Source organism: Ornithorhynchus anatinus, chromosome 13 (assembly GCF_004115215.2).
Source record: "Ornithorhynchus anatinus isolate Pmale09 chromosome 13, mOrnAna1.pri.v4, whole genome shotgun sequence".
In the NCBI taxonomy this organism is placed as follows: Eukaryota; Metazoa; Chordata; class Mammalia; order Monotremata; family Ornithorhynchidae; genus Ornithorhynchus; species Ornithorhynchus anatinus.
The window spans coordinates 37,345,571-37,360,304 of record NC_041740.1 but is presented as its reverse complement, the minus strand read 5'-3'; the positions used below and the strand labels follow the sequence as shown (position 1 = coordinate 37,360,304).

Sequence of the window (14,734 nt, the reverse complement as noted above, 5' to 3'; positions counted from 1 at the left end):
CCAGCTCACTTGAGTCAGCGGGGAGTGGGGCGGAGGAAAGGAGGGGGAGATGGGGAGGTTGGGACCCCTCGGCCGCCTGAGAAACCTGGGGCACAAAGGGTAGACGGGTTCCTCCTGAAGAATATTTAGACACTCCACCAGGCGCCTGAGTCCGCGCCAGATCCAGCCTCCCCCCGGCTCCCGGGCCGCGCGGGCAGGAAATGAATGTCGACAGACAGAAAGGGGGCCGTTGGCCGGGCCGGTCAGAGTCCCAGCCCGGAAGACCCTCCACTGTGCCAGAGAACCCGGCCACGGCCCAAATCCATCAGCTGGGTCATCTCTCTTGCAGCCACCGGGTCAGTGAGGAGGCGGGGGGGGGGGGGGGCAGGGAGGAGTTCCCGGAGTCCGAGAGAGCACAGAAATCCAATCCGGCACCTCCCCTCACAGGACCGAGCTACTCAGCGAGCGGGCGGAAGGAATCCAAACCGGTCAGCCAGCCGCCCGCAGGTACCCCATGCCCAGAAGAGGCGCCGGGAGCCCCTCTCGAGACACCTGTGCTTACCGGGTGGACTCTAGGCCGGCTGTCTTTGGTGCCCGGGGTGGGGAGATCTGGGCTCCGGAGCTGCGGCCAGAGGGGGCGCTCTCCCAGCAGGGGAGCTGGCTTCTGGTCCCGGCCTACTGGCTGGCTGGCTGCCGGGGGAATTCGCCCACGATCTGGACCAGCACTTCGGACAGGGCGTAGAGAAAGGGGACCCCGAAGGCAAGCAGCTGGCACATGAAAAAGGAGTCCAGAGGGTTTTGGGCCACCTGGTGCCCCAGTGAGGAGACGGTGGTCTGGAGGCGCCGGCTCATCCCCTGGGCCTTGCCAAGGAGGCCGAGCGAGTACCGCACCCCCCAGCCGAACAAGGAAGCGGGGCTACCTGGGGTCCTCTCGACCGAGCCGGCGACGGCGCTGGTGCGTCCTGGCCCATCTGCGGCGGTGCCATCCTGCAGGGACGCTTTGCTCTCCTGGAAGTCGGAGGGGAGAGGGGGATGAGGACCGGGCAGGGGCCGATCGCCCGCGCCGGCCCCTGGGGCCCTTGAATGGTGAGCGCCCGCTCAGCCCTCGGCTGACACGAGGCCCCGCTGCCTTGGCCGGGGCTTGAATTTCCACCACTCCAGCCGCCGGCCGCCTTGTGTTTTGGGGCTTCACCTAAGACAATCCCCTACGCAGCTGGTGGAATATAATCCAGACCGTAAACTGGGATGTCCGACCCCCTGCCTGTCTCAAGCCTTACGGAGGATTCGATTCCTGCCGCTACAAACTGCTCCTGGCTGAAGTAGCTACCACGACGATGAACTTTATTAAGCGCATACTACGAGCCAAGCGCCGTCCTAAGGGTTCACAGTCTAAGGGGGAGGGAGAACGGGTATTTTAACCCCACTTTTCAGGTGAGGAGACTTGAGGCCCGGGGAAGTAAAGTGATTTGCACTATGTCTCACAGCAGGTAAGTGGCGGAGCTGGGATCATAACCCAGGTTCTGTGACTCCCAAACTGGTGGCTCTTTCTACTAGGCCACGCTGCCTCTCCCTGAGGGGTGTCACGGCGTTAAGGGGATGGCTTAAGCAGCCCCCGGGAAACTGACAGCTCCTTCCCTCTGCGGTTTCCTCGGCAGCGCCGGGGCCAAGATTAAACCCAACCCGGAGTTTCTGCGAGTGGGGCCCGCTGAGGGCCATTCTTTCCCCGGCGCCCCGTCCCACTGGCCTCTGCTTCCTAGAAGGCGACTACTGGCCAGGAGCTTAACCCATCTTTGACGGCAGGCTGGGCTGGGCGGCTGCGATAACGTTGGTTATCTCCAAAATGTAGGCTTGAAGAGAGGCCAGAGCGGATGCCCTCTGACCTCCCGCCTTTCCCACTGACGGCCAGCTCTGGTCAGTCGCCGGAAGCCGGCAGCTCTCCCAGATGGGAGGGTTTCCCAGTAGTTCTCCCGCCCCGTCTTCAGATGCCCTTAGCTTCTCGGCCCCCCTGACTTCCTTTACCCCAGCCTGGCACCTGCCGCCGCCCACCCCCAATACAGACGTTACCTTTCCCGACAGCGGGGCCAACGCGGGCCTCTTCCTCTGCGCGTAGCCGGAGAGTCGGTAGCAGTAGTGAGGTTTACAGTAGAATTTCCCTGCGGGTGGAACAGCGAGAAATGAGAAAAATCCCGGCTCGCTTCAAACCTTCGCGGCTTTTGGCGGAACCTCGCCCTACGCCTTGCCCCGCTTTTCGCCCGCTGGGCACACTCTCTCCACACATACCTGGCCAGGGACGCTCCTCCCCTCCCTCCGCTCCATAGTCATGGCTTCCCCTCACGGGGCACAGTCCACAAAGGCGAGCCAAGAGCCAGGGGGGCCACCGCTGCCAACACGGGGATGAACGCAACCAGTGCTCACAGGCCGGGGTAGCCGGTGGAGGGATGAAAGAGGGTGCTGACGTTGCAAGACCCGACCCGGAGAGACTGCCCCTGCCTCTGCCGCCGCCCTTGACACCGTCCCCAAGCCAGCACCACTCAGGCTACCGGCATACTGTCCCATTTCGCCGGGATCGACTGTGAGCCCCACCCAGGAGACACGCTTCGATAGACAGAAAGGGGGCCGGTGGCTGGCCCGGTCAGAGTCCCGGCCCAGAAGACACCAGTGTGCTCTGGATCCATCCCCACCCGTTGGGTGCCCCAGAGCAGACTGCGGCTGGGGCGCGCAGGGTCCGGTTGGTTTCACGGCCCGGGACAGTGCGCTAGGCAAGCCCCAGTTCACCTCAGAGAGCCTGGGAGACGACCGATTAGCAGGGGAAATGGAATCGGGTTTGAGAAGGCAAAATGGCTGCCTGACAGAGCCCCGCCAATCGACGGGCCCGGCCTGCCCACTGCCTGGCCCTCAGAGCCACGCAAGGCTAGACCTCCGCTCAGCTTTCCACCCCTGGGCCCTGCCCCGCCGCATCTCCCTCGGATAATGACCTCGAGAACCCCGGGAACAAATAGCGGGTCATGCTGTCTAACGCGCAGTCTTTTCCTGAAAAGAGGCAGCAAGAGGAAATGAGCTAGCACTGGGGCAAACTGGGGCCGAGTTGTCGAATTTCACAGTCGCAGCTTCTTCTGAAAGGGCACACTTCACCCGGAGCTGGGGAAGCCTGAGATCCAGGCCCAGCCACTGCCTGACTTCTGACTGCCCAGCCACGGCCCGCGGCCAGTGTAACAGAAGCAGAAATTCGGGGGGGGGAGGCGGGGCCGGGCACTGAGGGCCCCCCCCCCCCGCCCCTGGGGCCCTCTCTGAGATCTCTGCTGACCCCCCAACCCCTGCTGGGGTGTCTGCACGGTGAGGATGACCCTTCCCCCTATGACATGCCATGTTTCCCCTCCCAGAATTTGTAGCTGCTGGTCCCTGGACACCTCTCCATTCTGTGGGGTGCCCCCCAGAATCTGCCTCATTCCTCTGCTCTGTTTCATCCTCTCTCTCAATCCGATGCTCTTCATTAGCAGCCCCTGGCTCCCAGCTCTGTTTCAGGATTTCAGCTGGGGGTTCAGAAGCCGGGTATGCTGGGCTCCAAACCCTTCAGTTAGAGATGGGTGGGGTGGGGCCCAGCCTTCCCCCAGCAGCTGTCGGGGGTGATAGGAAAGGGCTTAGGTAGGGGCAGCCCATTTCTCTTTCTCCCTAACCACGTGTGGCTTTCTAATGGAGAGGAGTCAGCGTCTTTCGACTGAACATCACGGCAGGTCCTCAAGGGTCCCAAAGAGCTCCTGAGAAATAATCCCGAGTCCCGCTGAAGGATTCGCAATCCCCAAAGGCGGAAAGACTCTCGAAGCAGTAGCAGGGACCGGCAAGGAGGAGTAGCCCACGGATGTTTCAGTTATTTTGGTCAGGAGGCTTCTGGGAAGAGTAGTCAAGGGAGACCCGAGCCCAAGTTCAAGGCCTGCCAATGGTCCCATGAGGGCCCCCAGACCACTCAAAACTGACCAGTCTCGGCTCTCCTGTCCACTAGAGCCAACGCCAGCTGACCCCAGGGCCTGCAGAAAATGTCTGTTCTGGGCATATCGGAGGGTGAGGACGAGGACGGTGGGAGGGTGAGGGTGAGGACGGGAAACTCGGAAGGAGCAGGGAGGCCAGGGCCGGATCCAGGAGATCCGGGAAACGCCGTTCCGGGCTCCGACCGTCCCCAGAAGCGGGGACGGGAGGTGATGGATCCCGGCACCGCCGAGGCCCCCGACAGGATCCCAGAGCCAAGCGTCAAGGGCCAGGCTCCCCGCCCTCCACGGCCCCGCCCTTACCATCCTCGAGGTCATAGGCGTAGCAGGACAGGCGCAGGGTGGTGGCACAGTACTCGCACTTGAAGCAGCTGCGGTGGAAGAACTTGCCCTCGGCGCTCAGCCGCTCCATGACGTACACTCGCTTGTGGCAGAAGTAGCACGTGTCGCTGCCGCCCAGGTTCTGCGGGAACTCCTTCTTCAACGAGCCCTGGGTCGGAGGGGAGGGAGGTCAGGGTCTCCCCTCCCACGCGGGAGGCTCCCTGGACTGAGGCAGGGGATCGGGGAAGGAATCCCGGCTCCCTGCAGGCAGGGCTCTGCGGGACTCCGCTCTTCACCGGGGCCGGGCCGAAACATCCCCATTGGCCCCAGCACCCGGGAGCTGCCCAGTCAGCGGCCCCGGGCCGGCCCGGCCACCACACCGGGAGGGGCTCGGCCTCTCCCGTCTCCTCCAGCTCGGCACGACTAAAGGAGCCGAGGGCCCCGGGCCTCTGCCACCTTGCCCGCCGAGCCCGATCCCGCTCTCTCCCTCCGTCTCCTGGGCGCCCCCGACTCTGCACCTGAGAACCTAGGAGGAAGGCGGTGCTGGAGCTCCAACGGATTCGATAAAAACAACCTCGCTGACTGGTCAGCCCACCACCACTGCCGCACCGGGACCCCTACCAAGCTCACGCCGTCGCGGCTCCGCGTCACGTCTACACGCACACGGCATCCTGGGTGCTTCTCTTACCAGCTCCTTCTTGTCTAGAAGGGTTTTGGGTTGCTCTTTCCTTTGAAGCTGACTGGCTATCTGCTCAGCCAACGAGCTCACTCCGCCCGTGTACATCTTTATATACTTCTAGCGGTCGGAGGAAATAAAACCGCCGGGGAACGAGGGAGAACGAGAAGAAGGAGAAAAATCAAATTAAGACGATGGGAAAAACGTCGGAAGAGATAAAAAAAATGACCCAGAGGTGCCGCAGTCAATCCATGCCAAAACCGTGCCCGCGAGCAGAGTGAGCGGACGGAGAGGGACGGGTTGGCGCTAGCGACCGAAGAGAGCCATCAGCCTAGCTGAGATGACAGCGTCCACTCAAACCTCGCTGGCCACACAGAAGCCGGGCAGTTGCCCTAACTGAGCAGTGGCAGGGGCCGGGGTGGGGCCAGAAGGTGACGACCACAAGACGGGTCCGGATCTGATGGCCTGGGCAGAGAGAGCAGTTGCCCAGAGCTGCCAAGGGAAGTGCGGGGGCGGGTGGCTGAGCATAGGCTGTGTGTGTGCGCGTGTGCTAGAGCACGAGCATGTACACACACGAACACTCAGTGGTCCACACACAAATTATCCACCACCCAGAGAGTCCCTGCTGCAAGGTGGGTGCCCCCGGGGACAATGGGACTTCACCCCTTCACTGTTCAGCCTCATTCGGATCCTACTTCTCCCAGGGCTGGGGCCAAGTTACCTTCCTGGAAACAGGGTGGGGCGGGCAGAGGGCTGGGAGATGCGGGGAAGGAAAGAGATTTGCCTGCATGGCATTCGACCCTCCCAGTGGGGAAAAAGCCATTCAGAAACCCATTGGGTTTTGCCAGTAGAAACCCGAGAAGCTTAGGCTTGGAGAGTGTAGAAAAGAGGAAGATGTGGAGAATGAATCGATCTCCGAGTCAGTGGAGGATGTCTGTGTTAATTTCCGCTCCCTGACGGGCAGGGCACGGGGTGGGGGGAATCAGGAAACTGGGCAAGCTGGCCCTGCCTGGCTCTTCGACCCAGAAGGCTCTGGGGACCTCCTGACTCCAGCCCCCAGAGTTGACCCCAGCCCCGAGAGTCTCCAGCCCGCCGCTCCACATTTCTCGGCCCCGGCAGAACCGGGGCGATCTGGGACTGCGGCGACAACTTGGGTTCAGCTCTACGATGATGTGGAAACCAGGAGATGGAGGACACCTGCAAAATTCCTCCCGTTTGGGGCGTGAGCAGCAGGCGGCTTCCTTCACCTCGTGCTTCAGAAGCAGCCAAGCCTAAGCCACAGTTCTACTTTGTGTTCACCCTCTCTCGCACCCAGACGGGCGCATCCTCTTCTTCCCTCGACACTCAGCCACACAACCAAACTACCCTATACGCACACATATACACATGGACCCACATATACACACACGTAGCCACACACACACGCGCGCGCGAAAATCTAGTCCTCAGCCAATTTCCAGTAGGGTCAGTCCTTAAACGGCCTTAAATAATGACAACAAAAACACTGCAAACTCATGACAAAGTGTTAGAAAACACCCGCTAGTCCACGAGGCACAGGCAAAATATGCCAATTCTTCAAAGTTCCCTCACTCGGTCGTGGCCCCTTCCCCCCGCAAACCGTCAAAGGCATGCAGATCCGTCACACGCGCGCGGGCACCCACGAAGATTGACGGCCTGAAGGCCTGAGCCCGGCCAGACAAACGAACCCCCGCCCCTCCTGTGAGGCAGACCCCGGCGGGCGGCATCAGTGGGAGCAGAGCGGGCAGAGCCTCTGCAGCAGCATCCCCGCCACGCTACCTGGCGGAGGGAGTCAGAGGAGGGTGAGGCAGGGCGATTGGAGGAGCGGAGGCTAAGGGAAAGCTCCCATTGGTCAACAAAGAAGCGGCGGGAAGGTTCGGTCTCTGGCTAAAAAATAAAAGATGGAAAGAAAGAGTCAAAGGAAGCACTGAATACAGACAGGGTGGACTCTGGGCTGATGCTCCGCTCACTCCCGCGACCCCAGGCTGCTGCTTCCAGTTCCAAAAGTGGAAGGAGGGAAGAGGAACGAGAGAGAGAGAAAGGGGGGAGAGGGGGAGTCCTGGTTTCTAGAAAGCCGCCCTCCCAAGACCCATCTCCCGCCCCAGCTGTCAGCCATCGTGCTGACCAATCCTGAGGCCAACTGGTGGACCGTTTGGGATTCTTTCCCTCCCTGAGGAATTGGGGTGGGAAAGGGCAAGGGAGAGAGAGGAAAGACCGACCTCTCCTGCCAGAGATGCTCTCTTTCAAGGAAGTGTAGCAGTGGCCTGACCTGCCCCTCGCAGCCACCTCACACCCCTCCTTCCCCGCCACTCCTCCTTGGCAGGAAACAACCCTGCCTCCCCATCCATCTGTCCCAAGCCAGCAGGGATTAGCCAGGTTGTAGGGAGAAAAGCCTGAGAGTACGTGTGTGGGCACGCATGCGGGGACACAAGCACGTGAGCGTGTGGTGTGCTAGGGAGAAGGGAGCGGCTAAACTCTCCATTGAGAGGCAGCTGGCTGCTTCTCCAATCATCCCCAGAGGAACACTTGATCCTTAACTGCACTTGCCCTGAGAGCCAAAGAAATGACCCGGAGACAGAGAGACAAAGCCCCCGTCTCCGGTCACTAGCGGTCCACAGTGTTCACACATGCGGACGGCCTGCCCAGCCCCGACCCTGCCCTCTCCAAGTCCCCATCCAGTAGGTCAAGGGAGCAGAGCCTTCTCTCACTAAGCAGATCTGGATGAGCCAGAGGTTCCGGCTGGAGGGACTCGGGGCACGTGGCAGGGAGAAGGGGGATTCCCAGCCTCGCTGTGACGGTGATGACAACCTCTCTGCCCCTCTGGCTCTAAGCTGCTCTGTCCGCATCGCCCCCGGCTCCAGCCCCGGGACAATGGCCTCGGGGAGGGAGACCACGAAAGGCAGTAGACACCCGATGCCTCTTTCTTTGGTCTTTGGCCCAGAAGGGTGGCTGGCTGGCTTACCCACGGTTAAGTATTCAAGGTGGGTTCAGACTCCCGGTTGCTGAATGGACCAAGGAGTGCTCTGCGGATAGAGAGGAAGCAGATAGCCGGGAAACTAGAAAAGGAAGGTCCACGCTCGGGGCACGGCAGTGGAGCTGGCCTCTAATGTCTGGAGGGGGTGAGAGCAGGGGCCAGGGGACGGCGAGGGAAGTGCCTACCCCTTCCCCATCCCGCAGACACAAATGAAGAACTCCAATTTATCACTCATGCTGGTGCCCCAACTCCTCTCTTAGCCCCATTTCCGCCTGGCCGTTTCCTCTCACTGAAAACAGGAGAAACGGCCTCTTCTCTCTGGGTGTTGTGACACTGGCTCTCCCAGGGGCAGGAAGCCCGGGATGGCTGGGCCCAACCCCTGGGGCAAATGTGGCCCTATGGGAGCCAGGAATTGCAAGGCAGACCAGGGAGTTGGCCTTTCCCCAGGTTCCATCCCCCAGCTCCTCTCTGTCCTAAACCAGACCTCCTCCCTTGACAGGTCACCCGGATCTCTTGCCTTGTTTTAGATATTTAGATTGTGGCTGGGAGCCTGAGGGAAATTCCATTTTCCTCTGAGGATTTGAGGGGGCTAACACACTCCTCACAGAGAAGGAGAGTAGGGAGAGGGGAAGAGAGGGGAACTCTCACTGAACTCGCTGAACAGGGGGCGGGCCCCCTCCCACTGGCTTGACAGGAAACCCCTGAAAGAACCCTCACCGACGAGACAGCTTTGCCTGGGTAGCCTGATCCCTCCCTGCCATTCGCACTGGACCCGACCTGTCCACTGAGGCAAGCGGAGCCCTAACAGAACCAGGACACGGAGGCGGACTCTCCCATACCTTCCCGACCTCCTCCTGCTCCTCCTCCTACCTCGCCCCCCTGAACACGCCCCTCTCCGGAGGGTTGGTTCCTCTCCACCGGCTCCTCCAATCCGGCTGCTTCGGAGGGAAGGGGAATGCCTCCCTTCCAAGATCCCCAGCCGAAGCCTCGGAGGCTTAGAGGGGTCAGGCTGGGAAAGAGGATGGCTGGAGGTCAAAGGAAAGGGACAGCTGGGCAGACATTGAACGCATAGGGTGAGTGAATGCTCAGATTTAAGCGTGATAGGTGCTTGGGGCGGGGCGTGGAGGGGCGTCCATCTGAACCAACTCGAGTTTCCTTTGTCTCCAGAATGAAGGGCTGAAGCAGGGAAAATAGCCCGACCTGAGTGAGGATCACATGACACACGACTCTTTCCCTTGTTCCATCTTGGACCTCCCCATCCCTGCGTCCACGCCCCGCCGCCCTGGCCCTGTGTTCCCTCAGCGCCCCATGCCATTGGCTCATGCTCTTTTTACCCTTTCAGGCCTGGGACTCTGCTTGCCACAGGGGTCAGCACCAAGATCTCTCAAAGTCTGTGGGGCAACAAAGGGTAAACTTAACAACAGTCCTACAGTCTGGTCAGGCAAGCTAAGAGATAGTAAGAAGTGACCCTTTGTGCCAGAGGGTATTCGGATCCACACGCACGTACGTGAAAACCCCCGACGCACGGACCCCCGGGACTGAGAGGCCAGTCCGTCCGCGGGGCCCACGGTCAGTCAGTCAGATGGCCAGACAGCTCGGTTAGTACTGTGCTGGAACACACTCGATCTCTCCCGGTGGCAGGAGACGGGAAGGGTTAATTGAAGGAGAGCATTAGAAAGGAGAGGAGGGTGAAAGGGTGCGGCTTCCCACGACACAGGTGCCAGAGAGGTGGGTGAGGAGCCGGATCCCGGCCAGATCCGGGGTGACCACAGCAAACAGCCGGGAGAAAGCCCCAGGCCAGCGGGGTCGGGGGCGGGGGGGAAGAGGGGTGGTCTCATCATGGCCCATCGCTCTTTGCCTACTGAGATTCATCCAAAGTCCTAAATTATAAACTCCTCGTGGGCAGGGTTCGTGTCTACTCACTGTAGGACGCTCTCCCAAAGGCTTAGTTAATACTAATAACAATTATAATGGTATTTTTAAAGTGCGCACTATGTGCCAGGCACTGTTCTAAGCGCTGGGGTAGACCCAAGCTAATCAGGTTGGACACAGTCCCTGTCCCACACGGGACTCACATTCTTAATCCCCATTTCACAGATGAGGTAACTGAAGCCCGAAGAAGTGAGGTGACTTGCCCAAGGTCAGAGAGCAGACAGTGGCAAGCTGGGATTAGAACCCGTGACCTCTGACACCCAGGCTCGTGCTCTATCCACTACGCCATGCTGCTGCTCTGCACATCGTAAGCGCTCGATAAGTATTACTGATCAACTGACACTGCTGCCTAATAGACTGGGGGTGGAGATGAGAACAGGCTTGGGGAGCAGGAAGGCGAGAGAGAGGGAGGAAGATCACCCAGAAGATAAATCTACAGCTGTGCCAGGTTTCCTGGCCCTGGGTGGAAACGCCATCATGACTTGAGGCCTTTCGACCCTCCGGGGGGAGCGGTGTTTGCCTCGATTTTTCACCGTGACCCTCCTGTGAGGGAAGAGCAGGACGTGGACATTCTTCTCCCTTGTCCCTTGAGCCTGGGCCTCGGTGGGCTCAGCAGCAAGGAGGAAAGAGGGAGAGTCTGAGGCTCTGGCACAAAATCCGGGTCTTGGGGAGGTTGGGTTGTAGCCTGAGGGCTTCCTTCGGGGCTCCCAAGAATTTGAGAGAGACCGACAACAGTAGCCTAAGGAGTGATGCTCCCTGGGATATTACTTGGGGTGGGGAGGATGGGAAAAAGGGAAGGGAAGGGACTTTTGGAATTTTAAATGAAACCTTGAGTAGTAGTAATAATACTACTAATAACAATGTTGGTATCTGTTAAGCGCTTACTATGTGCAGAGCACCGTTCTAAGCGCTGGGGTAGATACAGGGTAATCAGGTCGTCCCACGTGAGGGTCGCAGTTAATCCCCATTTTACAGATGAGGTAACTGAGGCGCAGAGAAGTTAAGTGACTTGCCCAGAGTCACACAGCTGACAAGTGGCAGAGCCAGGATTCGAACCCATGACCTCCGACTCCCAAGCCCGGGCTCTTTCCACTGAGCCACGCTGCTTTTCTGTGTTGTGCTGTAAAAGAGTGTTGTGCCAGCAAAATCGGTACACAGGGCTCCGGCTAGGTTGCCTCCCTGCTCCCCACCATTTTGCAGAACTGGGGGGGCACCGGTGACAATGCCTAGCTGGGGGCCGGTTTCAAATGGGCCACCTGAGTGTCACCCCAACATCCCCCACAGCGACTACATCCTGCCTCCCAAGGCAGAATTTCCCAGTTCCCTGGACATTCACTTCCCAGGTCAGCAAAGACATCTGGCAAATGATAAAAGCTGGGTAGGCACATCTAAGCCTGGCACAATCAAAGGGGTGTTAGTTGGCATCCTACTTTCTCTTAAGGCACTCTGACCTTTGCGCCCTGGGCTGGGGGCCAGGAGAGCGAAGCTACTTTTCCTCCTCGCACCCACCCAACGAACAAGGCCCTGGCACCTCCGGACGGGAGCTGAAGTGGAAGCCCCGTGGCCGCTTCCCCGGGAGGACTCTGCCCTTCTAAGGGGAGCCGGCTGCTGGTCAGCGGGATGGCAAAAGGAGCTTCCAGCCCAGATCCCCGGGGCATCCCAGAGGGGTGTCGAGCCGCAGCAGCAGCGCCGAAAGGATGGGATGTGGCCAGGAAGCCGCTTCTGACCACAGTGCAGGAAGACAGGCAGAGCGGGAAAGGACATGCGGAGGGCATCACCTGAGGGGCAGGATAAAACCGACAGGAAGGTGGAGTGGAGGAAGGGAGTGCAATCACTTTTTTGGGGCAGGTCCGGGAACACGTCTTTTCCCGTCGCTTTTCCACAACGGACGAGATGCACAGACAGAGAGAAGAGGACAACTATGAGGCCACTGGAGACGGGAGAGCCGGCCGCGCGGTCCCGGGAAGGGACCCCGAGGGGCGCGAGGTTCGACCGAGTCGTTGAGGAGGCAGGGGAAGCCGACTTGGCAGCCTCCCGCCGACACCCAGACCAGCCTGGCGTCTTCTGGCGGACATGGCCCGGACGAGTCGCTCCTAGCTAGACGAGCTGTCGCGGCCGTCTCGACCAGTAAGCGGAAGCCATGGCTGGGCGGAGGGACTTCAGCCAACGGAAGAAAGAAGGTCAGCGGGGACAGAGCTCTGGGCAAGAGGGCGGGCATCAACCGGTAGGCCACCGTGGACGGCAGAGGAAGAAGGAGGTCTCTCGCTGTCCCGGTCACGGCAGTAGAGCCGCCGTCGTGCCACGACCTCCCTCCCCGCCGGCGTTCAAATGCGGCCTCGGAGTCCCGGGAAGAGTGTCGGGGAAATACCACGAAGTGTAGGAAATACAATGGCTAAATAAAACACGCTGCGCCGGGCTGAAGGTAAAGCGAATCATGTCCCCGGCGTCTCTCCCTGCTCCCTTCCTGACTCCCTTGTGATTTCAACCCTAGCCCACCCCTCTCCTTTCTTCAGCCTCTCAGGGAATGCGAGGTGAGGATGGTCACTCCTTTCTATCTACAAGCCCTCTTCCTCCTGAGCCTGGACATCCTGGGACTTTCCTGGTTCTGCTTTCAGGGCGGCAGGATATGGTGACACCATGAGGTACACAAGGCCCTGCCCGTGAGCCGGGCACCCCGGGGGAGAGCAGCCCTGAGTCCTGCCTCTAGGTAGCGGGGCGCTGAGGCTGTGAACAGAAGGCACCCGTGGCTGCCAGGAGAGAGAACAGGTCCAGGAGTGGAAGCCAACTGTGGGACCAGGGGTTTTCCCCTTCCTGTGGAAAGTCATCGGGCACTCTGACCCGCCATCCACATCATCCCCTCCCTCGGAGGTCCCAGTCCGGCCTGCTCCTTCAGGCGGCTCTGGCATCCCCAAAGGGGTGCCCGCCTGCCCTTGCTTTCCAGCTGGCGCGCCCCAGTCTAATCCAGCGTTCGTGCTTCCAACAGGAGGTGTGGGGCAGAGAGCAGTCCAGAGTCAGGGAGGGGACGGGGAGGGGAAGCCACAGTAGAGGAATGTGAGGCCTCCTTCTCCCTCCCGCTCAGACTGCCTCCCGCCCCCCCCCCCCCAACATTTCAGAGTCACCCTTTTTCCCAGGCGACCTTCGTCTTGGCACCTGGCGCTGTCAAGTCCAGCTGAGGCAGAACCCACTCCTCACCCCACCCAGTGAGTGTTGTGACCTGAGCCACCTTGATCATGAAGGAGACCACCTGGAGAGAGGTTGCGGGGTCTCTCCTACCGAGGGTACCCGGAGACCCACCGGGCCAAGTAGGGAAAGAAGCACAGTCAGCCTCCCAGCCCTCACCAACACTCGCCCAGGAGGGCTGCTTTCACCGGATGGCATGAAACTAACGAATAATTCCTGAAACGAGCCCGGGACAAAGAGGTCTCCAAGTTCCTTTCAATTAGCCGGGATGGCACAAAATCCAAGGCTCGGGTCAAAAGGCAGGGAAGGAAGAGGGAGAGAGACGGGGGAGGAAACGAGGAGGGTGAGGGGACCCATTTCCCAGTCACTAGACGGTTCCGTTACCTGTTTCCACTGAGGCCCGGGAGCAGGGCGGCCCTGGTCGGGCTGTTTACAGGATGGCTGGGAAGGCAGGGACTGTGGCATGCAGGTCACGGGTGGGGAAGCAGGACATGGAGACAAAATAAAATTCAATTAAAATTAAAGAAGTGGATGACAACACGGAGAGCTGGGGAGTGGGGGGAAGGGGGACGGGGGCGGCACCTAAACACATTCGGGAACAACAAAGGGCGGCAGTGTTTTGGTACAGGATGAAGGACCAAGGAAAGGCACGATCCGAAAGGAAAAACGGAGAAGATAAAATGAAACCACACGGGTGGATGGAAGGAGTGGGGGAGGATACTCCCAGTGCTGTGTGACGTTCGCTTGTCCTATTTCCTCCGGATGGGCAAACTCATCTCCTCCCCACCCCCTCTGCAGTTCCAAGGAGGCTGTAGGATCACTGGCTGTGGGAGCACAGACTGGGGGCGGGGGGGTGGGGGGGGTTGGGTGGTGCTGCTCCACCCTCTCAGCACCTGTTGGTGGATGTTGGGGTGAGGAGAAGGGAGCTCCAGGATGGGTGGAGTCCAAGAAATACTTCATCAGAAGCAGGTACAGGGCCTCGATCCTCAAGTCCCAAATCCTCCAGTTCTCAGAGCACCACTCTGCCCCGACCAGCAGAGGCGACGGAAAACCCCGGGAGCCTAAGACGGGCATGAGGGCACGTTCCCAATCGGGCCAAGGCTCGGCCCTCACTCTGGTCCCATCCACGCTACGCTGCCTTCATCCGGGCCTGAGCGGAAGCCCTCCTGTTTACAGTGCGGTAGGTGAGCAGTATCCTACCTGCCTCCTGATGCTGGTAGCCTGTGGGGGGGCGTTTTCCTCAAACTTGGCCAGCAACTGGGTCGCCATGGACTTGACTTTGTTCTGGTTGCCAATGGCCACGTCAATCCTCCGTTCCGTCAGGGCGCTCACCAGGGTGGGCCTCTCTTCTCTGTGGCCGCGGGGAGCATCCTCCTGGCCCACAAGAGTCAAGCGTCACGATCCCACCTTCCCCCGTGGATGCTCCGCCTCCCCGTCTCTAAGGGAAGCTCGGGCAGCTCTCGGGCCCAGGGAACAATCCCATCCCTCCAAGTCCCAATCAATTCCTGGCCTCTGCAAGTCCCCCCTTCACTCCCTGGCAGAAGCTTCAGCCAGGCAAGGGGGCGGGAGCATCTCTCTCTTCGCCAGGTTCTCCGACTCACCCGGGGGCTAGGCCAAAGGTGGCTCTGAGCCTCCCTCCTGAGAAGCGACCCTCCCAGACCAAAAGCTCTCCTC

The 14,734-nt window shown here is 60.2% G+C and overlaps 1 protein-coding gene across 20 annotated transcripts in view; it reads right to left on the bottom strand.

Moving 5' to 3' along the window:
* Nucleotides 1–14,734, bottom strand: part of MICAL3 (microtubule associated monooxygenase, calponin and LIM domain containing 3) — a 118,324-nt gene that overhangs the window by 54,046 nt on the left and 49,544 nt on the right. For 16 of the 20 annotated variants that reach the window (XM_029077690.2, XM_029077699.2, XM_029077696.2 and 13 more), the window contains exons 16-24: nucleotides 14,261–14,434; nucleotides 13,445–13,516; nucleotides 11,659–11,754; nucleotides 9,283–9,339; nucleotides 6,754–6,861; nucleotides 4,969–5,076; nucleotides 4,263–4,449; nucleotides 2,044–2,132; nucleotides 900–987 (exon numbers count right to left, since the gene is read on the bottom strand). In XM_029077690.2, coding sequence (XP_028933523.1) covers nucleotides 900–987; nucleotides 2,044–2,132; nucleotides 4,263–4,449; nucleotides 4,969–5,076; nucleotides 6,754–6,861; nucleotides 9,283–9,339; nucleotides 11,659–11,754; nucleotides 13,445–13,516; nucleotides 14,261–14,434 — 979 coding nt within the window. The remainder of the gene's footprint in view (nucleotides 1–899; nucleotides 988–2,043; nucleotides 2,133–4,262; nucleotides 4,450–4,968; nucleotides 5,077–6,753; nucleotides 6,862–9,282; nucleotides 9,340–11,658; nucleotides 11,755–13,444; nucleotides 13,517–14,260; nucleotides 14,435–14,734) is intronic. The other 4 variants (XM_029077702.2, XM_039913844.1, XM_029077707.2 and 1 more) reach the window with 4 other exon arrangements.